At 43.2% G+C, this 26226-nt stretch overlaps 1 protein-coding gene across 1 annotated transcript in view; it reads right to left on the bottom strand.

Annotated features, from left to right (window-relative positions):
• Positions 1 to 26226, bottom strand: part of LOC114434642 (contactin-associated protein-like 4) — a 92109-nt gene that overhangs the window by 2382 nt on the left and 63501 nt on the right. The window contains exons 11-21 of the mRNA XM_028403968.1: positions 24013 to 24119; positions 19862 to 19981; positions 19574 to 19774; positions 18865 to 19033; positions 16854 to 16981; positions 16135 to 16305; positions 13172 to 13390; positions 9447 to 9686; positions 6860 to 7084; positions 4720 to 4853; positions 3035 to 3122 (exon numbers count right to left, since the gene is read on the bottom strand). Of these exons, the coding sequence (XP_028259769.1) occupies positions 3035 to 3122; positions 4720 to 4853; positions 6860 to 7084; positions 9447 to 9686; positions 13172 to 13390; positions 16135 to 16305; positions 16854 to 16981; positions 18865 to 19033; positions 19574 to 19774; positions 19862 to 19981; positions 24013 to 24119 (1802 nt within the window). The remainder of the gene's footprint in view (positions 1 to 3034; positions 3123 to 4719; positions 4854 to 6859; positions 7085 to 9446; positions 9687 to 13171; positions 13391 to 16134; positions 16306 to 16853; positions 16982 to 18864; positions 19034 to 19573; positions 19775 to 19861; positions 19982 to 24012; positions 24120 to 26226) is intronic.

The following is a 26226-nucleotide window of genomic DNA, read 5'->3' as shown; positions in this document are numbered from 1 at the left end:
CCGATTGAAAATCTGGCCTGACGCGGTATACATATATATCCGAGTCCTGATCAGGAGGTAACGTCCGATTCCGATCGAGTCTGAAACCACGTAATCGGGCCCGATTTCCGATCACGTGATTGGATCTGGACATCCTTAATGAGCACCATGGCTAGCAATAACACACAAAGTGAAGGTGAACACTCAGTTTTACTCTGAATGCATCACACATGGACACTTGATGAGGGCCTCATTATCATTATCTAAAGTCACACTCCACCCCAACAGACTTCAGTGTAAGTGCTCACGCTCCAATAAAACATGGTGTAACACCATGACAAATTAGGTGCAAAAATGCAATAATCATAAAGCAATACTAATCATCTGGATGAAAGCCCCGTGTGGCTCGCCTGCCCTCCTCTCAATGTCGACATTACAGCGGTCTGTCTTCAACCTGCACTACCTGAAAAATAAATGTAATGGCTGATACTGCTTCCATCGATCGTTGATTGATCCCAAAAAAATCCAGATCAGAGCAACTGCGCCGCATGTAGGAGGGGGATTCAAAAAGTTCATGGCTAAAAATTATGTGCAGGGATTCTGATCTCAATGCTCCAATGCTTTTTCGCTCAAGTCCAAGCTTGAGTTTTACCTGGAGTCTTCTGACTTTCTGGACTTTTCGCAATTAACTGCATATTTAAGACAAGAACAAATGAATAAGAGCCCCCCTCTACTTTCCCATTTGCACTTTGTCATGTTTACCTCTGAAGACACTGACACTTTTCTCTATATTTTCATACCTTCACATTAAGACGCTCCAAGCGAGTCCTGCTTGTAGCTAATGTACTCACAGCCTCATTATTTGTGAAAGCAGGTGCTACATAAAATCCTAAGCAGCTATAAATGTCAGTGTGAAGCACAGTTATTTCTGCAGCGCAGTTTGATCACAGAGCAGATCATCGAAGTTATTACTACAGGGATTCACTGAGACACTGCGCTCTGGCATCATCTACACATTCGATCAGACTTTTTATCAGTGTGATCCTATCAGCTGTGGGGGCTAATTTCACACATACATATATGATCAATTAATATCCAAAATGATAGTCAGAGCAAAAGCCGCTAATGGATGTTTGTGTACGATGCCCCTGCGGTGACAGCGCTGGCCTTGCATTTGTGAGCTCAGCTCTCCACCTCTAACTCTCTCCTTCCGTCTCCCTGTGAGCGTCTCCGTCTCTCCGTTCTTTCCTGCTCCATTAGTTAGGCTGATGGATGACAGGGCTGGCAGGCAGTGACAGTATATCAACTATCTTGCTGCCTCTCTGATACTGATATGACCATCTGAGTCTTCTCGGCTCGGCAGGGCAGCGGCTGGATCACATACTGCATGGCCTACAGGTCATCGATGGAAAAAAAAATAAGGGTGAAGCTAAAAACAGCATCCGCATTGATTTATATCTTTTTTTTTCTGAGCGGTGTTCTGTTTGGGATTGTCTTGTCATGAAATAATTTGTTTTAAAGCTGTCGATTATTTGTGCAGTTGGGGTTAGGCATCAAAAAACAGGGTTTAGATAAAGGTTGAGGATGCATTGACAACATTAAACACATTTTACATGTCCAAAACTTTCCGCTGGATACCTCCAATAACACATATGACAGGCTAAGACCAGTTAAGCCACTTTGAGTCCCTGTGGGAGGGTCTAAACATCACCATGTTAGCTTAAACTCTCCATAGGCAGAGAGGCAACGTACAAGTGGAGCTCAGCAGCTGCAAAAGCAGGAGGGCTTGCACTATGATGTACTATCTTACAACCTTTATATTTAAGTCATAATATTATTAAAATGACACAAAAGTTGCATAAAAGAATGGACTGAACCGTGCACAGCAGAACACAGAAGGACTCAGCTGTCCACCTACATCTTGAAGGGTTCTTCTGTGAACAACAAAGGTCGGCCTCTCAGGTCCACTTAAAGAAGCCTTCAACTAAACAAAGGAGGCGATCTGAGACACCACCTGTCTGCCACTTGAGACCCCCTCTCCACAAAGACTAACACCAATTCACACCTGGAGGTGTAGACTCAACAGCTCTGTTTCTGACCTCAGCAATTCTTAATGACACCACAAGAGAAGAAACACCTGTGACTCAGAACTGCTGAGCGATTTCAGATGAGAGGAGAAAACATCTTTAAAGTCCAGCTGCCTTCAGAGACAAGAAACAACCATAATGAGAAGATCAGATAAAGGCCACGGTATGCCGGAGCTCATGTTTGTTTGCCCAACACTATAGCAGTAGTTCTTTAAGTATTTATGCAGCTAACTGTTGGTCAATATATGAAGTTATGGGCTGGAAGATCTTCTCAGGATCCTTCTTTTGGTGCCCTGCGAGATCCAAGGATCTAATTCAACAGAAACCTCCATCACCCCCACACACGCACATCAATATGTGGGGGGAGCTGAAGTCAAAATAAATATAGTAGTATAGTTTATTCATTTGTCCAATAATAGAAGCAGAAGGAAACAACAATGAGGATGGACCAACTGTCTGACTTCCTGGTTTTACTTTGACCCCGACTGCATCAGCTGAGACACATTGGCTGTTCCGCTGAATTGCAGCGTGCTGACTCCAATCTCCTAAGTAATTTGTTCTTTTCAATCTCTCCTCATTACCATACAAAGTGAAGGACCTTGTTGTGTTATTACTATTACAGTCGTCCGAGTCCCTGCTCAGGCAGACAGACATAAAGATGCAGATAGACGTGCACAAACATTAACACTGTAGTTTCTGAGCAGGGGGTGGCTTTACCCTCAGCCATTTCTCACTCAGGTTGTTGTCTCCACCACAAAGTGCTGTGACCGTTTGAATATGGATGTAAACTTAAAAAAAGTAGAAAAAAACATCACAGCTGCTGCTCAGGCAGCTGCACTCCCTCTGGTCCACCCTGCATGATGAAGAGAAAAACAGCAGAAGGCTCCACAACAACATTTTGTCGCATGAGGCCCGAATATCTCAGTGCTGTTATTCAAATGAGTCTGTCTCACTAAAGCTTCTCTTACCCTGCACTCTGCCCAGGGTGACTGATTTGATGCTGTTGAATTCCACATCAGACGTCAGGTTGAAGTCCTCTCTGGCATTCTGGTCAATCTGAAACATCATGCAGGACAAACAAACACTGTATGATGACAAACACAAGTGTTTTAATGAGGCTGCAGAGACACAAATCATGTAAACTCAGCTGGAGGCTCCACCTCCGGTCTGATCTGCATATTCAAATGAGATTCAACCCCAAAGCTGGACACCGACAGAGTCTCCACGGTTCTCAGCGGCTGAGCCGAATTGGAGCAGATTCAAAGAAACAATGAGTGTTGGTTGCAAACCCTGAGATTTGGGGCTTCGGTGCCATTCATCAATAAGACATTAGCTAAGGCTGATAAAGCAGACACTGGTGGGTGGAAGCACAGAATAGAAGAGCAACAGAAAAAAGCTTGATGACAGAAAAACAACAGAAAAGATCCAAAAGTGTCCAAACTTTGGATGCTCACACCAGATCATGGCAATCACTGATAACTACACAAGAACACTAATGTAGTGGTCCGGAGTCAATCAAGAAGAAAAAACTTCTGATCTACTTCCTTGATTTACTCAGGAGTCTCAAGCTGAGGATGTATTTATGTACACAGAATACCATCTAATGCTGGACTGGATTGTTTCACCACTCACAATTCTGCTCCAGTGTCAGTTCAGTATTTTGGGGTACTTTTAGGGTAATTTAGGGTACCTCCCATACGGACGTTAGGAGTTTTAAATAATCGTAATAGTTCTGGAATTCACCTCTCCATGGACCGCCACCTTATCGTGGTGGAGGGGTTTGAGTGGCCAGGTGATCCTAGGAGCTATGTTGTCGGGGGCTTAATGCCCCCAGCAGGGTATCCCAAGGCAAACGGGTCCTGGGTGATGTGTCAGACTAAGAGCGGTCCAAAAACCCCTTATGAAGAGAGGTCACACAAGGACCGTGACGTTGCCCGGTATGGTGCAGCCGGTGCCCCACCCTGGAGCCAGGGTGAGATCGCGAATAATAAGCAGCCGAAATGAGTTTCCTTCGAAGGGTGGCTGGGCGCACCCTTAGAGATAGGGTGAGAAGCTCAGTCACCAGAGAGGAGCTCAGAGTAGAGCCGCTGCTCCTTCACATCGAGAGGAGCCAGCTGAGGTGGCTGAGGTGAGGTCTGATAAGGGTGATTTCTTTGAGCTTTGTTGTACCACTGTTGAAAGGAACTCTAAACACTCATCATATGCTCTAAAGCTGCAACCAGTACTCAGTGAGGAGAAGTTTGGACCATCTCAGGACATTTCTTCACTGGTTTGTCCTTAAAATGTCAGAATACATTGATTGAATTGTCACGGATCAATCTTCAGCTGTAGATCTAATAAAAAGCAGCTTTAAGATTTTTCACCTCCAGGACTAAAAACAGAGCAGCAGTACACTGAAGTCACACATTTGCCTCTGGTCTCATATACATTCTTTGATAGCAGGGAAATAAACCAAAATAAGATATGACTGCATGCACATGGCCACAGTCTGCCTGCAGGTTCCCCTCAGCACCAGGTGTTTAGAGCACAATTTGGTGGTTAGTCTGCCAGATTACATTGAAAAATAAAATCTCCCCCCTCTTTGCAACCTTTCCAGCTCTAAAAACAGCCCTTGTGTGTGTGTGTGTGTGTGAGAGAGAGAGAGTGTGTTTACCTGCACAGAGACAGCCTCTGCCAGCCGCCTGACAGTCACCGAGTGCAGATGTCCATCAGCCAAGTTCCTGACTCTGCTGCTCCACACCTCCACATCCCTGCTGCTGTGCAACTTGTACCTCAGTTCTAGCTCATCTGTTCACAGACAAAGACGTCACTGCAGCCATGTTGCAACATGGCAAAAGATTTCAGAAGCAAGTAGCAATACTGAATAAATTCCCACTGCATGTAATGAGAGCTATATCTGGTTATACTTTAGGCCACAAACTGCAGTCACACCTCCTATATGGCATCTATTTCCCCTTTCAAAGAAAAAAAAAACATTTTGGAGTCACTTATGTGGAACTAAGAAGCACCAAACCATTTAAGTCAGGATTAATACTTTATCTCTAAGAATGAGACTCCATGATATAAAATTAATTTACAGTTTTTTTATGATGTTCTGCTTAAATCCTGTGTCCCTGAGATAATTTGAATAGTCTGACATTTATGCAGAAGTGATAGAAAATAATCTTCACACATAATAACACCCTATCCTATCTTCTAATTATTATTATTCACTTATTTTTTTTCTAAAGGCACTCTGATAAGGAGCCATTGTCGTATCATACGGTCACATCTTGGTAATGAAAACAGTCATGGAGAGGCCACAGGGTTTTTTATATATATATAAAATATGTGTGTGAAGCAGCTGATACTTCAAAAAAATAAATAAATAAAAATAATATAAATTTAATTGGATACTTTGGAGAGAGTGCAGATACGTGACGATGAGTTCATCTGCTATTCAAAAATATGCTTCTCGTCTAAGACACATAAACAACAGAACGACACATCTACTAACAGGAGAGTTTAAATAAAAGTGGCTTTAGACTGGAAAAACTCCTCGTGGTTGCTCGGAAATGTATCCTACAAAACTGGATTAAACCCTCTTATCTGTCACCCAGTGGTACACAGAAATATTTAGTATTCTTCCCTCTGAATGATTACAAGCTGTATTGAAAGGTAAAGATGACCTATTCTTAGACATTTATTTTTGCAATTACTCGAGTACTCGGATCACACGTAATGTCATAGTTTTTCCATAGACAGGCTGCATCTAGCAGCAGGCTGCCTGCTTTGGACCGCTGCAGTGTCATTGCTTCGGCGCGCGACTGCCTCCATGCCTCTTGCGCCCAAAACACTGATCATCCCCGCTACGCCACAAGAGAATCATCCCCAATGACGTCACTAAACGAGTCAGCGAGTACTAAATTAGCTGTCGAGGCATTTTGTCCTCGAATATTACTCGAGTACTTGAGTAATTGTTGCAGCCCTATTGGACACCTTTTATAAATTATATTCCTCCAGACCTAAAGAACCTATTATTAATGGGAAGGCCATTTTCTGAGTGGAACAAAACTCCTTTATGTGGACCATAAACTGGAAAATATGTAACATGCTGTAGATGACTGGTTACACATGACCTTTAAAACACACTGTGGGTTTTTTTCTCTACAATTAAATTATTTACTCATTTACTATTATTACTAGTATTATTTTTTGTTGTATGTAATTATGGAGAATGTTAGTTACATGGTAACTGTTGTACCATGTGTTGTGTTGTTGATTTTCAAACGAAAAACATCAATAAAATGCTTGATATATAAAAAAAATAAAATAAAAGTGGCTTTAGAGGATCCATCCAAATATTTCCATCTGAGTTTCAGCCACCCTGACAGCAGAAACACCTGAGCTCTGCTCACACCAGTTAAAAATAACACGTCATGGCAGCGACACTGGATAATGGCAAATCCTATTATACCAAGTAAGAATGCTGCAATTGTTCTCTTACTGAAGGTTTTTCTGGGGAGTGTGATCTGAATTTGAATACAGTAAATAACCATAGAGACAAAGAACAATGGGATGGAGATGGCTGAATTATCATTTAATGGCAACGGCACCAAATATTTTCAGCGAGCCTGACTCTCAGACAGGCTGCAGTGAAAAAGGAGTCAGCAGAGGATGACGGCAAGATTCAGGAGGAGGAAAAAAAGACACAAAATGAGAGGAGGAGGTAATTGCAGAAACAACGAGATGAGAGAAAGGGCAGCGGAATTAAAAGTGAGTGACAAAAAAAAAAGCCACCTGAGAGTCCTCACCATGTTTGTTAATGAGCAGGCTCAGAGACTCTCTGTAGAAAGAGCTGGCGTAGAGCAGCAGAGCAGGACTCTGACTGGTCCTGAAGCTCAGCGAGATGTTTTCTCCTCTCAGCGTGATGTCTGAGTAGATGGATGAAGGCGCGGCACTGCTGTTCCTGCTCGGTTCAAAGGGCTCCTGGAGGACGTAGGTGACGGATGTTGTGGACTGAAAGCTGGCTGAAACCTCTGAGGGGTTAAAAGTTAGAGAGAGAGAGAGAGAGAGGCGTCAGTGCTGAAGCTGACACTGTCATCCAGTGAGCATAAATACGGTACTACTAATCTGCATTGTTTTCCTCTATCAGATGATAATGAGGCGGTCTGTGTGGATGGTGGGTGAGAGTTCAGACTATGACAAGTATACAATTATGTTTGACAGAAACAGGTTGAGTAACATTGTGGCTCTGATTAAATGTAAATAAAATCACATTTGCATCAGCATTAATTCTTGTACATTTAGTCAGTACATTTAAATAGACACAGGCAGTATTTTTTCTAATCTTGCCACTACTCTACAGGACTTCTTTATCCACATCGCAACATATAAGGAAACAAACATAACCCTCAATTCTGTTTTTTTTTCAGCTTTTCAGCCTTTATGACATCATCATGGTGACAAACCCCGCAAAAAAAATCACAAAAACGAATGGTAGGCTGTATTTTTGACAGCATTAATCCACTACCATGCTTTCACAGAGGTATAGGGGTACCGACACTGACATAGCTAGCATACAGACACGGCAGAAATACTGAAAGGGGCGACACATCCTCATGAATAAAGGTCACGTGGTCACATGGCAGCGGAGACAAGCATGATGTGACAACATTTCTATGCATGGGATGGTAAGAGTTAATACATCAGACTTCTTTCTACCACCACATCAGGTACTGATGTACAGTAGGTGTTGTTCTTGTGAATGTCACTGACTGCTCATATCAAACTGGCAAACAAATCTCTGCCTCTTTATTTGAAGAGCCTCCGGATACGGTGCACGGACTGAAATGTCAAAATAAAACGCAATAAAAGTCAGCAGGTGCAGTAGGCTGCTGTTCAAACAACCACTCATATTATACTGGCATTATATGAGAGGAATACAGTCACCTGTGAGTGCCAAAAAATAAAATAAGTTAGAGTAGGAGTAATAACTTTGTGAGAAAGTAAAGCAGGAGGATTGAGACTTCGAATCCTGAGAAACAGAAAAGCTCCACGAGTTATTATTCAGCTCTATAACAACCAGGTACTTTCAGTGTCTCTTTATATTACAGGAGAAAGAGAAAGGACACTCCTTTGAGGACAACAATGTCCACATCCTAGACAGAGAGGAAAGGTGGTCTGACAGGAGTCAAGGAAGCTGGAAGAACCTTCCCTTAACAGAGGCGCTGGCCTCAGACATCATCTTTCTACCACATACAATGCAGCTTCCATCCATTCCCAGGAGGTTTCACTCCCAGTCACATGCTCACAGCAAGAACAAAGGGCTGTCAGCCTGTCTCAGCACCACAGCCCCCTGTGGACACACCAGACACAGTCAGTCAGACCCACACAGCTAAGTATGGAGACATTTAGAGCGATTGTTTGTGACCTGCTCCTCCACCACATATAAACCATGTTTATATGCAGAGAAACATCTTCAAGAGAACTCTACAAGAGTCCTGCCCCTTAAGAGCAACAGGGGCAGGAAAAAAACTCCCTGCTGACAGTCGGCCGGGTAGAGGAGGAGAAGAAGAGGGAGACAGGACAGAGAGGATGAAGGGGAGACAGAGAACATGCAGTATAACCATATAATTCCATTTTGTTCCCTTACCATATAAATGATCCAGTATCATCAGTAATGACTGTCATACCAGGACTAATTAATCATTTTATTTAATAACAAAAAAAGAGAAGACATTTCATTTCAGTGGATACCAACGCCTGGCCAGCCAGTCTATTTCCTTTTCTATTCTATAAAAAAGAATCAGTCTGCTCTCTGTGGAGCTGGGTTTGTGTCAATGGACATAGAATGAAACTTCCTGTTCACTTCATTAGAAATGAAGCATGTGACGAAAGCAGTGTGACACATAAGTATAAACGATGGTGTGCAGAGGAAGAGGAACACTGTCCCTGTCAGCCATCGCCACAACCAAACATCTGTCTCCACATATACTCTGCATCCTCTTCTCTTCATGTCTTCTTTTAGGACATCCATGAACAGTGTCTCCTCTTTGACCTCTCTCCCCTAGTGGCTCCACTTCCAGCATCCTTCTATCAATTTAAACCACCATCCCTCTTGTCGCTTTTTCTATAAAACTTGAAAATCTAAGGTTCTGCAAACAGCAGGTCATGGCATCAAAAGCTCGCTCCATTTTAGATAAATGCTTCCAATTGGTGTGAGAAGGTTTCTAGTGAGTGGAACTGGCGGGGAAGCAGAGGGATGTCAGTGACAGAATTTTCACAATGAGTGGGTCCGGCTGGCCAGGCAAGAATTATGTGTCCTGATATTGTCTGAGGTCCATGTAAAAAGGATCTATAGTCATTACTAGCTCAGGATGGAAGCCTGTGTTTCTGTACCTGAATGGCAGAAGGCTCCAGTGTATGCAGACGGGCCGCAGTCACAGGAGAAGCCGCTGACTCGTTCCACACAGCGACCCTGGTTCTGACAGAGCTGGCCGTAGCTGCTGCAGTGGCCTGGGCACCCAGGTCGCACCCCGGGGGTGATCTTCGCCCTCTCCTCCAGGTCCAGGGTGAGGCCGTTGAGCTTCAGAGAGCGGATGCAGCCCAAAAAGCCTTTCTGTCTGGATGCAGTGCCTCCTGACAATAAAAAAAATAATAAATAACAGTTACAGTGACTGAAAAGGAGAACGTCCAACACAACGACAGCCACTCTGCTCCTGCATGACTGTAAATCTATACATTTTCTCTGGAGGAAATTGTGATTGACAGCCTCATGTTGCCACGGTAGCACAGCCAGGCCATGGCTGCCTTGCAGGGCAGAGACGCCTGACCCGGCCCTGCACTGTCTGCCTTGTGATTGGCTGTAGCTACTTGGGTTTATGAACCATCTGGCGTCTGATACCACACTCATTCCACAACACGCAGAAAATTTCTTTCACCTGGTAATTACCATTCAGCCCAACACAGGAGCCTCGCACACAGTTCTGTCATGGCATGTGACATTTCTCCTGGAGCTCCAAGCTGGCAAAGTCTGACTTAATATCCCTTTTTGACAGCTGTTATTGTTTTTGTAGATTGGAACTGGCAGGGTGTTACTTGCGCAGTTTGAGCTTTTTCATGAGCATTACTAACCTGTGTGTGATTCTACTTTCATTCTACACAGACAACTCATTAAGAGCATGAAGGGTGGAAATTTGATTAAGCTTCTGGAAACAACCCCGTACAAAAAGTCAGAAAGTATCGGCTGTAACAGTGAAGGATTAAATCACAGTTTTACAACAGAAAAAGAGCCAAAGATGTGTGGCTTAAAGGTAGGGTAGGAGAATTTGAAAACTCAGTGAGTGTCAGCCAGATTTGGAAAGTAAACACACGCCCCTTTCTCTCGGAGCTCACCCTGAAGCCACGCCTCCCAATCACATGGACGCGCATTACCTGAAGACGAGCTGCGGTCTGTGACTTCGGCCATCATGCACGTACCTCTCTGGTGCACAGAGCAGGAAGAGAGTGACAACCAGCCAATACTCCTACAGGGTCCACCCGGAGGATTGGCTGATGTTTTTAGTGTTTTATAGCTTCAGATGATTCATATTCTTCGTTTTAATGAGAAACTGCCGAACTAATCGGTTGCTATCGGATTGTGAAGAGAAGTTACACTAATTTAACAAAAAGTGCATCAGAATGAAATCTCCTACCCGACCTTTAAGTAGCTGTATGAGGTGCAAAGACTGTTATGATCACATCTAATCACACGAACAACCTGACAGATGGAAAAATGACATGTTTTTCTGCAGGGTGGCGCCACTTCAGCAGCACAAATCTGCAGCCATGTGTATAAAGGAACCTAATCAGACTGATTCACCGGCACATGTTTCAAACACAATAAATGTCGGTGCTGATTTCAATTTAAATGCATCTATTGGTGTGGAAGGTTTGATTAAAACAAAATTAAAATGCCTGAAATTAACATTTCAGGCATTTTCCTGTTAGTTCCTCCCACTTGCACTCGCTGGTGCAACATATGAAGGACTACAGTGTTTCATCAACACTGTAAAATGCACCAGTGTGCTCAGCAGATGATGCATTAAATCAGAACCCTCACTAAAACCTACGGTGAGTAACAATAATATGTGTACTTTTTGTGTACATTAAATTGAAATACAACAACAAGCTTCCATTCCTGCATACTGGGTCTCACCATATGGTTTGCAGTGTGACACATAGGCAACAATATAATGTTATTTTTATGAGTATTTAGCTGCAGTTGAACTAGAATTATGTGTGTTATTCACCTTAGGCAATATTATAGCCTATTGATAAACTGGGATATTCAGTCTTATTAAACGCACTATTACAACCAATACCTTTAGTACTGTGAGGTATGATTTCACAGACAGCGTGCTGCTAGCATTATGGACTAAGGATAAGTCAGCAGGAGGAGAGTAAACACACAAACAATGATGTTCTGCTGTAAACAAACTCTTCAGTTATCCTCCACCAGCTCACTGCTGTCCAGCTGTTAATTACGAACACTGCCAGTCCACCCTCAGCCCTCTGCAGCTCGCCAGTCTCATCATTATTTGTTGGGTTTTCCCTCAAACTAGATGTTTACAAACATCCATAATATTTGCAGAAAGGTGAAGCTTCATAACACAAGACGGACAAAGTGTTGGGAAGCTACTTCCTCGTCTAGCATGGTCCATGACTTCTACTGCACAGACTCTGGTTCCAAGATGGCAGCGCTCTTAACTGAACTACTTTGCAGTTCCCTTAATGGCCACAGGTGTCAGCATTAGCAGAATTAACCTGAAATTGTAATGTATGTACCTGATTAATTAGCATGACGCTTGTTTTAATCCTTAACCCTCACTGTGAGTGGAAAATGTAGATGCAATATTCACAATGGTAATAAAGCACTTCACCACAATAGAGCCAAGTTCATGAATGTCTTTAAAGGTCATGTTGAGTTTACAATGTAAAGTTATATTTATCTATCTATCATTCAGAGTTGCTCCCTTATACCAGGTTACTGTAAATACTCACCAGAGTCTGTCGGAAATTTTCTCCTGTCTGACTGGCTGAAAACGACCCAGCACAGCTGCTTTTGGTTACATTAGGTTTGGTTTTTAATAAAACTACAAGTGACCCATTTTAACAGATCTACAATGGCTCTGCTAAGATAAAGGAACATTTTATAGGCTAACACACACAACTCCTGGCCATTGTGGACGATGCCACTCATCCTCTGCACACTGTCATCAGCGCTCAGAGGAGCCTGAACAGTCACAGGCTGCTCCTCCCCAAGAGCAGGACCAACAGACTCAGAGACTCCTTTGTCCCCCGATCCATCAAACTTTACAACTCTGCTTTTGGCAGGAGGGGGAGAAGGAGGGAGGAGTACAGCCCGCCTGATACAACACACGTGCAATCATTTATATGTGCAATAACTCATCTGTACCATCTATGCTGCTGTGCAATGTCTGTACATAATTCCGCTTATCCTTATTTTTACTGTACTATATTCTACTTTATTCTATTTAATTGCTGCTTTGTCTGTCCGTGTTTGTATTGCTGCTGGTACCCGAATTTCCCTGAGGGACCTTCCCAAAGGGATTAATAAAGTCTATTCTATTCTAAAACACTATATAATCCACCCTTCCAGGACACACGACTATGAGATCATTATTGTTCAGTATTGTGAAAGCAAGGACTCAGCATCTCAGTTATGCAGTAAAGCATTTCTCAGTGCAGCTAATAGCAGCACTGCCCGATACTCTCTGAGCACCTCAGGCCAGCTGGATTATAAAGGATGCAGCCTGAACTCCAGCAGCTGTCCTTGTGGGACCCAGGTAGTCCAGCAGCAAAACATTCACCTGACAGCTGTTGGAAAAAGTTTCCGGAGTTTACATTCATCAGTAGGTCTTCAGATGTGTGTGCTTGTTCATGGACACATTTGCATGCTTGTTTATAAGAGTGTGTCTAGAGATTAAGTGAGATTAGATATGACGGTAATTATCCCTGACATGCACCTGCTAATGAGGGAAATGTTCATGTGCTTATCACCCATCACCTCTTTACTGAGTGCTTACATCCACTCATGGTATCACACTGCTGCACCTCCTCACCAATGAATAACTGGCTGTTGAGCTGCAGATGAATGAGTCCGTCAGCGGGAGCTTCCTGTGCTGCAGCGGGGAAATCGTCGACCTGTAGCGACGCTTCCTTCACGTTCCTCTCGGCTCGCACGCTGTGCCAGCGGTTGTCGTTCAGCGGGAGGCTCGTCTCCACTCGTACCTCCAGCGGCCCGTTCCCCACATCGAAAGAGAAGACGACCTCCGTGGAAGCTGCAGCGGAGAGCAGACAGAAACAGACAAAAAGAGGAACAGTGGTGAAGTTTAAGAAGCATGCGTGTGTCACAGCAGTTCCACTTGTTCCTGACTGATTAAGAAATCTCTAAGAGTGATACAGCTCCATCACTGCACTAAACACAATGAACACATTAAACACATGCTTATATTCAGATTATTGACGTAAACATTTATTCTTTATTATCTGTTTGAGAGATAACAAGCTTTAGAACCACAAATATCCCTCAGTTTTCTGGTTTTAAAATAACATAAAAGCAACAGATTCAGACTCTTTATAAAATCTGGTCCTTGGTCTTGGTAGAAAAAGTATCCCCCCCCAACCTGACCACATAATCCTTCAAAAAAACCATTAGTCAGCTGTGCTGCTCCATCATCATATGCTGGCAGAAGTGTGAAGTGACTTCCTCTGACCCGTCCATCTGCTAGCGGATGGACAGACAGAGAGCTGGGCACGGATCTGAGATGATTTAGAGAGCGACTCAGGGCAGGAAGAAAGAAAGAAAGAAAGGCTGCGGCTGCACACGTGTGTGTTCATGATAATACATGAAGAGAAGCGGTTCACCTGGCAGCGGTAGTGTTCGCTACACAAACAGCATTTATGGGTCAGTTAGTTATGCGAGTGATTGGACATTATTGATTTACATATAGTTATAGATTTTCCCATCGTCTCTATCACAGCAATGCACTTTCTTCTAACCCTCTGACAGCAGCAAGGAATTTTTTCATATCTCTCTTTTTTGCCCTTTTTTGGTGGAATAGCACAGGGTTCTTGCAGGTTTTAGTAAGTTAAGTTAAGTTAAGACCTTTTTAAGACCTTTCAAGAACATTGTGAATGAAATTTTAGGCCCGGAGGGACCGGGCGCTGACAAAGGTGAGGGCGGTGGGGCTGATACACAAAACTGGGTGATAGCTGGAGTTTGTCGCCATGGAGTGAGACTCAAGCACTTTCACAATCAAGGTCCCTAACTGGATGGTCCTCTTGCAAAGTTTACAGCGAGCTTGCTGAGAACCGCTTACAACCAGCTGCGAAAATCACTGTTATCAAGCCAAGCATTCCCCATGTTTTCTACAACAAGAAGGCGAAGTGACTGAACACACACACACACAAATTAAGACTTGACAGGATTAAATTTAAGACCTTTGGGTGAAAATCTGGTTGTTTTAAGACTTTTTAAGACCCTGCAAGAACCCTGAATAAAATATGTAAATCTCGTGGACCGCTCAATAATGGTGTCCGAAATGAATCGGATCATACTTGGATTTTTATCGATATAAAGATGTCTTTACTCCCTGTGTGTTCCCCTGGAGGTTCTCTGGGGGTCTTTGCTGTTGGAGCAGACTGTTCATAGAGAAACATTTATGAATATTTTATATTTCATATCATTTATTGTTGCCAGTGCACATTTTGTTCTCATTTTTTCATTTGGCTTTTTTTGCTTTGTTGCTATATATGGATAAACTTTATTATTATTGTAATCGTGTTAGCATGCTGAACCAGCATTGGGCCCACCACTACACTCTGAGTCTGAGTATAGCCTCCAAAAGCCAATAAAACAGTTGTGGCTCTTATCTGCCATTTCACCACTAATCCAGTGAACCATAACATCTTAAAGATGGCATTCACATCTTCCAGAGGCAACATATTTAGAGACATAATCCCTTCCTTTGAGACAGGTATTAGTATGTGCTAATAATGTAGGTTAGCATGCTGTAGTCATTAATCTTTACAGCATTTACACAGCACTAATAGGCTGGAAACATTAACCTGTAATAAGGAGAGGTGAGCTGGAGGCCATGCAGAGACCATTCATCCATCATCACACTGCCAGCGAGCCCACGCTCTGCATTTAGAGGGTGAAGCTAGCCGAGCAGCGACATCTGCGTCTGTACCAAACATCATCCCTCATGGACGCTGCACACAGTGGATGGAGGAGCAAAACCTGAGCTCTAACTTCATTTGAGAAGCTGCTGCTGAGCGGCTGCAGCCATGCAAGCAGCAGTAATAATGACACAGACTCCAGCTGTCATAAGAGACTTGAAATGTGCTCTGGTGCAGCCATGAGGGGGGTCTCCCCTCAAGAGGAAGAGTACAATGTGTCCTACAGTGTGTGTGTGTGTGTGTATAAGAACACATAAGAAAACACAAAGTATTGTTTTCTTCTACTCCATTTACTAAATTAGGGGATAAATGTAACCAATATACAGAGCTATATGTGGTCCAGGCAGCCATCAGTACATCACAGTGTTCTATAGACTGTATATAAAGATGGATAACATGACAGCTTCCCAGGAATCGACTCCTGGCGGCTGGCTGCAGTATAGATATAAACCCGACCTCCACCATGTTAGTGAAGGGGACAAATCCCAACTCATCCACCCCTTACAATCAGTGACTGATGACCTTCTGACCTACAGTGGAAGGACTTCATCTGGAAATTTGAAGTTGCAGCATGTGTGTGTGTGTGAACAGAAAGCCCTGGAGACTTTGCTCCTTAAGTTACTGAACCTTCAGAAAGTCATTTAATTTCTTTCCTTTGCCAAAACACTGAACGATTTTTTTTGAGTTCCACAAAAGGTTCTTAGTCCCTCTGAGAAAGATCCTCTAATGGAAACATTCGGTACTGTAAGAACAGCAGGCTAGACCAGGACCGGTTCTGAAACTGATTGTATGTAAACTCAGCAGGTATTCAGGAAAAATCCTTTGATAAGCTCTAACTTACAGCTGAGCTCGATCCGGATGAAGTCCTTGATGCCCAGATTTTCCAGGAAGACCCCGGAGGTGGACGTCGTCTTGAACAGGAAGGAGATGTCTGCGCTCAGCTCTCCGTGGAAGGTGGGAAAGTGGAGGTAGGACGTCTCTTTGTCAAAAAACGCAGCGTTCCAGAAGTTTTCTGTGAGGCAGAAAAAGTCCCTTCTATAAAACATGACATACCTTCTTCTGTTTTAACATAAAGTGATGGAAAACTTTGTTTTTTTCTAAAACTGGATGTCAGGCTGGAACAAAGCTTATTAAAAGAAAACTCATTATGATGGCTGCATAATGAAAATCGTGTAGTAAACAAATGAGCCAACTGTTCGGCTAATTAGTCGCGAACAAAGGCACAACTCCAGCTATGCTATCTCATTTATGCTGATTTATCTTGCGAGGCATTTATTTATTTACCCAGTAATCTGAATTCTGAAATTAGGAGCAATTAAAACAAGGTAACAATATGTCACTTATGTCACTTTTATTATAAATCTTTGCATTAGCAGCGGTGAGGAAAGAGTACAAATAGAGTCATATTTTAGCTGCTGCTGATTAGCAAGTGTAATTAGCTGCAGCCTGTTTTGCTATTAACAAGCTAAATGGCAGAAATGAGATTAGATACACAGGTTTCCCTCTCATTCAGTGTTATGCCATCAATGTGGAAAGAAAAATAATCTGATGTTTACTTACTGTCTCCATGACAACGCAGGGGTCCCACCTTGTATGCGGCCTCTGAACCTGGCCGGTGGACGTCACCTAACACCAGAGACCTGACAGGGAGGGTCTCCTTATGTGTGAGCAGGCCGGAGTCATCAGTCCTGAGGTAGATGAGAAGGAGAAGGAGGAAGATGACGATGGTGAAGTGGATAAATAGAGACAAAGAAGGTAAAGGAGGAGGAGGTGAGTAATTAGCACGCATACAGAGTGAGTGTGAAACACTGAGCCCACCTGAACTGAAACTGTTTGAAAAAGTGGGACAAACTGTGTTTAGATTAGGAACACTCCATCTCTCCACTGCACCTTTGTTCTCTGAGGTTTCCTGGTAGACGGAGGAAAGCGCTTCAGCTGACACACACATACACACACAAAACAATGTTTGGTGGAACTGAACGTACGCCGGTCGAGAGATTCATCTGCACATTCGCTGCGGTGTTTCACATTCCTGCTTTGTTGCCGCAAAATGTAGTCAAAAAATAAATCTAGGTCTGTGGGCGCGTACAGCGGGATCTGATGAGGTATTGACGGCAGGAGAAAGTCTATAAAAATAGAGTTAGGCTAAGAGATAATGGAAGGAAGGACTTTTGGCTATGCAGACGACGGCAGGGCTGGTTTCATTATGAGAGAACAGGTCTAACTTGAATAGAATTGGACACAGGACTGTGGAAGGTGACCTAAATACTGAGCTTCTTACAGGATTTAAAGAGAGAATGGGAGAAAACGGAGAGGGGAGTTTAAATACCTCCTGTTCTGGTGTGAAAGTAAACAACTGGTTTTACTGAAGCAATTCGTTGCATGTATTATTTTAAAATATATATAAACATAATATATACTTCAACAAGCGTGTCTAATATCTGCTCTCAACTGAAGGTTTTTTTTTTTTTTTAAGAAACTGAAGCTGAACTGTATGAAAAATATTATTTATTATGTCCAGGGTGTATCCTGCCTCTCGCCCATGGATAGCTGGGATAGACTCCAGCCCCCTGTGATCCTGTACTACAGGACAAAAGTGGGGTCAGAAGATGGATGGATGGATGAAAGGCAGAGGGTGATGCGGTGGCTAATACTCTTTAGAACCAAGCTGGTGTTTTCTAAGCATATATTTCAATTACACTACAAGTCTCTCTACAGCAGGTAAATGTATAAAACATTAAGTACAAGTAACCATGGAAACGATGCTTATTTTTCACACTACATTACCAGCTCAGGTGGAAAACACACATATGCACATGTACTGTACATAACGTGGGCTAACCATCCATTGTACATTTTACCCAAGCGGCAGCCTCCGGGGCTCAGACTTGAAGCCCATGCGGAAGTGTCAAAACTTGTAGTTCACGCTGCAACCACTGGGGGCTGGCTCCAGCAGCGAGTCATTTCCCATAGACTCCCATGTTAAAATGACCGACTTCACAGCAGAAATGAACATGTTTACAGCCTGGTAAAAAAAAATTCTGGTCTCAGATGATAGGTTCTCTTCCAGTGTCAGTTGTACGGAGGTGAATTATTTTTACAACTCACTCGATAACTTAATTATACTCGGACTTAAAATCACGCATAATTATGGCCGTTGTCGCTTGAGTGACAGTCGGTTGCTGTATCACAGCACAAGTTTCCTGCTTCCACGATCGCCCGATCGGTTGGGCCTATGGATTCAGCCCCCAGAGGCCACTAGTGGAACTGCAGTTTTTCACATCTCAGCCTTTGAGGCTGCTGCTTAATCACTTCCTTTTTTTTAGATTTTTTGTTATATTTCATATGAAGCCAGAGATTGCTTGTTTTATTTAATCTGGAGCTTTAGACCCTTTTCTTGGACGAGTTTTTACTCCTGTTAGCAAACCAGTCACTGCGTAAATGCACTGCTACCACTGCTTTAAAACTCTGGTACACAGCATAATGCAGATTCACCACACAGGGGCTTGGGTGTAACAGAAGCTCGAGGCAGTGTTTATTTGAATAATAACAGCATGATGAGGTACGGTACCATTGGTCGTAGTCGGCGTCACAGTTGCAGTAGTGGGTTGGATCCAAACAGCTGTCCTGCAGGCCGCAGGCGCACTGCCGGCTGCCAGGCAGAGCTCCACCCCAGTGTGTCTGGACCTGACCTGGATCTGGACCTGGACCTCCCACCCACCAGCTGAATGGAGCACCCTCTTCAAAACACAGACAAAAACACACACATGTTAATCATTTTTTTCTTTTCTCTCTGTAGAGAACATGAACACACTGCTTTTCAAACATCATATGTAAGAAACAGACTTCCATTTACTTCCATTTGTGTGTCTCTTTAGGATTTCAATAAAAGCATCACCCCTCTTTCTGCCCAGCCTTGACCATGTATCACTGCTGCACTCCTGATAAAAAGCAGCTCCTCTCTCCATCACAAACCTCCTGATGTCAGGCTCTGTTAGTGTGCAGAGCTACAAGTCAGAAGAGGATGGGATACTTCTCCCTCTGAGAAACGGGCAGCAGATGTTCATTTGAAACCAAAAACATTTTGTGTTTATTCAGTATTAAGGTAAAAAAAAGAAAACGAAACAGCAGCTGGAGCTAAAAGCAGAGGAGAGAGTGGACAACAGAACCGTTACCGATGTTTTAATTAGTTTAATTAACTGAGAAATCCACAGCACTCAGCTGAGGTTCCACAGATCTGTGCTTGTACATCAGATATTATAAAGTCCTCTGGACCTTACCCAGCGTATTGAGAAGGCGGGACTTCCTGCAGTGATAGGACAGCTCCTGCTCGCAGTGCTGCGATAGGCCGATGATGCCTCCTAACTGCTCCTCCTCAGAGGAGTAGTCAAAGTGGGCGAAGTGCTGGCTTCCCTCTGACGACGCCTGAACTCTGGTCAGCTCCGTGTTATTGTGCTGGATCACCGTCCACGTCCTGTCCTCTGTGAGGCCGCCAAGACGGAGAAAAAAGCGATGATGCCGGTTTCCAGACTGACAGATACGACCCACAGTGCATGTGTGCATCTTACCTGTCATATTACAGTAAATGAGCTGCGGTTTGATTGGTCCGCTGCCGTCCACGTCTACATAATAATGTCCTGATGCGTTGCCTTTGTGTTTGTACGCCTCACATGACTGTTTGTAGGTTGCTGAAGAGGAGAATGTGATGAAGGTTTACATTTACTGTCCAAAAACACTGCATCAACACTGCTTATAGAGAGGTGAAAGAAAGTTTAGAAGCACACACAGACCAATTCAAAACAATTACGTAACAATAATAAGCAGGCAATTTCTGCCAGCTGATATGAGGCTTGTGGTACAAAATTTAATTATTTATCATATTGACTATTGTCAGACAATATGGTCAAATGCTAAAAGAAAAAGAAGATTGAAATAAACTCCAGATAATGCAGAATAAGGCTGCCCGTGTGGCATTAAATTGTTCTTATAGGACCAATATAAACACCATGCATGCAAATCTTGGCTGGATAAAAGCTCATGATAGGGCATTAGCTTCACTATTACTGTCAATGGGGAAAATCTTAAAAAAATCACACTCCAATGTTTTTATTTCTCCAATTCAAGACAAATTTAGAGGGTCATGGATAATTCCAAGGGCTAAAACTAACTTCCTTAAATGCACTTTTACCTACAGAGCAATGAAAGGATGGAACTCTTTGCCACTAACTCTCATCAAAATCGGAAAGAAGTCTGTTTTTAAAATGCACCTGAAAAGGTTTTTAGGAGCAACTTATCAAACATTGATATGACATGTCAAACATTTTTCTGAATTTTTATTGTATAATGTATGTTTTTAACAATGGACCCCAGGAAGTGTAGCTGGGTGTAAAACCACAGCTAATGGGGATCCAATAATAAACAATAAACAATAAGGAAAAAGTAATTATGTGAAGCCCCCCTGTTATATAAGAGTTCCTCTGTAGACTACAAACATAGTCAACCTATACGAGCAGCAGGGAAAAGTCTGCACACCTTTCCCAAAACGCTGCTTTGAAACGGCTCAGGAGACCAACCACAGCGCTGAGCAGCATGTCAAACTGAATTAGCCGTCATCCACCTCAGAGCTGATCACACCACCAGAGCGTAGAAAGATTCAATCAGTGCTCGGCAGTGTGATCACAGCTACGATCTCTCTAATTTCTAATTTGACTCACCTAAAATACTGTAGGCGCCCTCTGAGTTCAAATCCATTTATGCGGAGAGAACGGCGCGCCTCAGGACACGCTCCGCTCTCGTCCTGACTCCCTCTTTATCTTCCTCTGCTCTAATCATCATTTCTGTTTTTTGGTTTCATGCTTATTATCTCTTTGTCGTCTCAGTCATTTTTTTTTCAGGAGGGAGTTTCAGCTTTGTTCTGAAATGTTTTGACCTATATAACAATACGGCAAACTCTTCACACAGAGAATTTACAGGCATTTCTGCTTCTGGTCTGCCTTCACCCAGTCATCCACTTCCTCTGTCTCAGGAGGAAGGACGCAGTGACAAAGACAAACATGTCCAAAAGAGCCTGGAGGTTGAACCCCTGTGGAAGGTTGCTCAACCTGGCCAGTCACACCTATGCACCTGATCAAAACTGCAGCAACTGTTGATTAGTATTGTTGATTTCTTGAGACGTCTAAGAGAGGAAATAAGATTTAAAGTGGAGGGAGACACCCTCCAGGACTACACGTCAGCCCACAGATGGCTCCACTTCTCTCCTTTAATAACAACATTATTTTAGCACCTGGAACTCTCACACATTTAAAACCAAAATATTAAACAAGTAGAAGGAGGAAGTGGTTTTACAGCCGGGCACTGAAGCTGCGTCTCTTTGAAGTGAGGAGTGGGAGAAAAGTGTTGCTTTCATCTACAGCAGGATGCCATCCCTTTGTTCTTTCCTCGGCTCTCCCTCAGCGGATAAAGTGACACTTTATTTATTATTTCTGCATTATGTATCACCACACCAACCTGGCTATTTTTGTTGTGAAGCTGCATCTTGCAGGCCAAACACACGTCTCCACAGGTACCACAGGTACACACATCACTATGTTTTGAGCTCATTTCGCATTTGTTTGTCTTCATTCTGTTTAATGCAGTCGGAGGAACACAGTCTGTCCTCACCAGGAAAATGCTGCATGCGGTCGATATTTCTGCCTTTAAAAATGGAACCATGGCTCCTGAAAACAGTGACTGTGTGTTAACCAAATTACAAATAAAACCCTGAACTGCTGAGTGAAGGTCCGGCGCTGCTGGACGTCTTAAGTGTTGATAGCAGAAACTTAGCCCTGAGCTGTATCCGCCGGATGTGCTGATTTTTTTGTGAGGACATGTTGAGTTAACAGGTTGCTTTAATTGTGGGTCTGTGTACTGTATAACACTGCAGTTGCCTACGCACACACACACAAACTGTGGACTACAGCAGGGATAAGCCCCCGCTCTCCCCAGTCTGTATCAGTGGGAAAGATGTGGACATAGTCTCATCTTACAAGTTCCTGGGTGTCCAACTGGACAATAAACTGGAGTGGTCCACAAACACTGAGGCTGTGTACAAGAAGGGCATGAGCAGACTGTACTTCCTGAGGAGGCCCAGGTCCTTCAACGTCTGCAGCAGGATGCTCCACATGTTCTACCAGTCTGTCATGGCGAGCACCATCTTCTTTGCTGTGGTTTGCTGGGGATCAGGCATTAAAGCAAAGGACGCCAACAGACTGGACAAACTCATTAAAAAGGCCGGGTCTGTTGTTGGCTTTAAGCTCGCCAACCTGGAGGAGGTGGCGAGGGAAAGAGTGCTGGCTAAACTGCTGTCAATCATGGACAATCCCACCCACCCTCTCCACAACACTGTGGACAGACTGAGAAGCAGCTTCAGCAACAGACTCCTGCTGCCCCGCTGCTCTGAGGAACGGTACAGGAAGTCATTCCTGCCATCCGCCATCAGACTGTATAACTCCTCTGTGACAGAACTCGGACTGAAGCATCATCACAGGTGCATTTCAAAGTACTCAGTTACATTGACTGTGTTTTTATGCTTCTATCTTAGCTTCTCCCCGTTAATCTGCTTTATGTGTGTGTGTACATATTCTTCATGTATGTGTATATAAGAGTTTTTGTTGTGTTTACTGTATTTATCCTTTTAAAATGCTGCTACTACAACTTAATTTCCCCACGGGGATTAATAAAGTAAATCTTAAACACACACACACAAACTCACCTATGATCTATTTAAAAAGAACAAATAAAATAAGAACACACACTGGAGGATCTGCAGGTATCACAAAGCAAAAAAAAGAGCTTTTAAGACTTTGAAATTAAATGGAAGTCTAATTTACTCAGCTTAATGAAGTACCACCAATCAGTGTGTTCTATTCCCGATTCAACACAGCTAATTAAAGTTCTGAAACAATGGTGTGAGGGAAAAGGAAATGAACTGTTGGGAGTCATGCAGCCTCTGTGTTATTAAAGCAGGTCCAATAAAAACATGTTTGGAATATTAACCTTAATTCCTCACAGGAAACATGCAGGGCTGAGTGTCTGAGCATGTGAAGCACCATAAACATCGTTAGGTGTTTGTGTGTTTAAGAGGTCTGAACTGCCCTCAGGCAGACAGTAGGTGCAGTAAAGTAGCTCCGTGGGCCATTTCTGCTGCTTCATGTCACAACATTTTAACATCGTTTGCGCTCTCTGAGCCAGTCGGTCTCTGATAATAAACCTCATTGTGAATCTGTCTCTGCCTTTCTGACCAGCTGAAGTCTCCGCCAGCCATCTGCTAACTCCACTCCAACACCACCAGCGCTTAGACTCCGGGGGGGAGGGGGGGGGGGTCTCCTCTCCATCACTACTTTCATCTGAGACTCGGCACCATATTGTTGCTTCACATCAAAGTGTAACTGCACTAAAACCACTTCCATCACATCCTTGTCACTTCAATACATTTGTCTCTTTACTTCCTAATCTTCAGGCAGCAATAAAGATGAATGTGATGTGTTTAAAGGAATAATGACAAAACTCTTGACCTATCTACTGTATGCTTTCATTTGATGACATAAATATTAGTACAAAACATATATACAAACTTACAGCAACATAGCATCCACAGACAGATCTAATCTAATGTGTTTGACTGTCTATTATACAGTATATACCCATCCATCCGAAATAAGACATGAAAATGGTTACTCACAGCTGTGGCAGGTGGCTCCTGTGTAGCCGCTGTTGGAGCAGTTACAGTGGAAGGTCCTCCAGGACTGAGTGCATCTACCTCCGTGCTCACAATAACTGGGGGAACACCTGGGAGACAGACACAGACAGAGAAACAGACAGACAGACAGACAGAGACAAAAGAGACAGACAGTGAGAGAGAACCGTATCGCATCTCATGCTTCTCAAGAATATCCAGGTACAAAACTATTGAACTACAAACTAACCCGATGCTCAAAAACGTCTCATTTTATTGTTTGTTTTTTCATATTTTGGAGCCATGTTTCATTTTAATCTGCAGAGGTGTTGTTTTTCTTAACACGCTCTGAGGTGTCACAGACAGCTTCAGATCATTTTCTTCTCATCGTTACAAACTGTGTGGCTTTCATTTTAATTCACTTCTGCCTTTGTTTTACCTGTCTTTGGCCCAGTCAACCAACCCCTCCTTTTTACTGCATAACTCTGTATCAAAAAAGAGAAAAGCTGGACTTCGGGGAACAGAGAGCACATCATTTACCAGAGGAGGAGAATGTGCTGTGACGCTGCCATCAGAGATGAGCAGAGATCTGAGCTACTGTCGCTCATATCTGTAACAAAGTGCAGTTAAATAAACTGTGGCTCTCCGTTAATAAGCTCATTTGCATTCTTAGAATGTGCACTTGACACACACACAGTGTCCATGCACTCACAGTATTATTCAGTCAGTTTTAAATCAAATGTTCAACTCTTTTCTCTCAGAACACTCAGGATGACATCATTTAAAGGTAAGTCTAAGTAAGTGCCTCTGAAACATTTAGCTCTACAGCAGTTAGCATAAACAAATAAGCATTATCTATTGTGTGGCATTTTCTACCACTTACCTTTATGTAACTGGAGGGTTCGGCTCTTTTCGACAGACTTTGAAGGACGATATTTGGGGATTTAGTCCTCGTTTAAAGTTATAGTTTTTATTTTCTAGCCATCGCTCACTAAAACAAGGGGGCACGCAGAGGCACAGAGCGCGGTTTTACTTGTACTGCTAAAGGTACACTTGTACCCATGATAAGCCCTAACATTATATTCTAACATTATGTGCTGCTTGTGATGGCTACAGTGTGACCACAGCTGTCCACACCTCTGGGTTTCCCTCACAGCGCCCCCTGGCCTCATTTCCTAATCCAGATTTCCAGTCTCACTTTGCATCCCTGCTGCTCTCTTCATCCACCCCCCCCCCTCCATCTTCCTCAGCACCTCAGCCTCACCTCCCTCCTTCCCAGCTTTCCTTTCCCTTTACCCTGCACCAACTTAAATCCTCTTTCATCCTTTTTTTGGTAGCTTCTTTATGCTTGTGTGTGTGTGTGTGTGTGTGTGTTGCTCTCGGTGAGGAGCAGTGTGATTTCTACCTTCAGAGTGAAGGTAGCGTGAGGTGATCGTGCTTCGGGAAATGTTTTGCCGCTCAAGAGAATGCAAGTACACGTGTGACTCTGTGTGTGTTGACAGTCCTTGAAGAAAATGGATTTTAGAGGAAAAGTTGTTGTGGAGCATTTTGTTTCACACTTGAGAGTTAACATCATTCAGGGCTGTTTTCTTCAGTGTGTTCAGGCATGCTGAGGTGTTTGCTGACATTAGAGTGGATAAAAGGGAAAACTCTTGTTAAACAGACTGAGCTTCAGCTTCTCCCTGATGATAACACCTGGTGTACACACACACATCCTTATTATCAACACTGTCGTCAGTGAATCTGTCCTTAACTCATGCAAGCTGATTATAAGGTGTCTATTTGTCCCTCTGCATTTGTGTGGACATTTATGTCGACCGAGGCGGAACTCCTCACTGTAGAAAACAGATGGTGGAGAAGCTTGTTGCAGATGGAACAAGTCTGCCTTTAAGTCTATTTAATGTTGTTGAACAGAGTCCGACACAGCACACAAAGCCCAGTCCTCTGGAAAACTGTCGTAGGACGTAGGTTAATTTTGCCACCGCCACACACTGTGCACATAAAGTTTTATCGAAGCTCAAGAATTATTATTATCATACCGTAACACCTTGTATAGATGTGCATCTAAAATCCTTGTGTTGGTCTTTTCAGATGATAACTCTGTGAAAAACCTCCCCATTGATCACAATGACATCGATTTAGCGACAGAAGCGTTCACTCTGATCAGCCACATACCAAACAAACAGTGAAACCAGGATCAGGTGGTGAAACAACCTCAAA

The sequence above is a fragment of the Parambassis ranga genome, chromosome 4, assembly GCF_900634625.1.
Source record: "Parambassis ranga chromosome 4, fParRan2.1, whole genome shotgun sequence".
In the NCBI taxonomy this organism is placed as follows: Eukaryota; Metazoa; Chordata; class Actinopteri; family Ambassidae; genus Parambassis; species Parambassis ranga.
The sequence above is the reverse complement of the archived record's forward strand: the minus strand, read 5'-3'. Positions and strand labels throughout refer to the sequence as shown.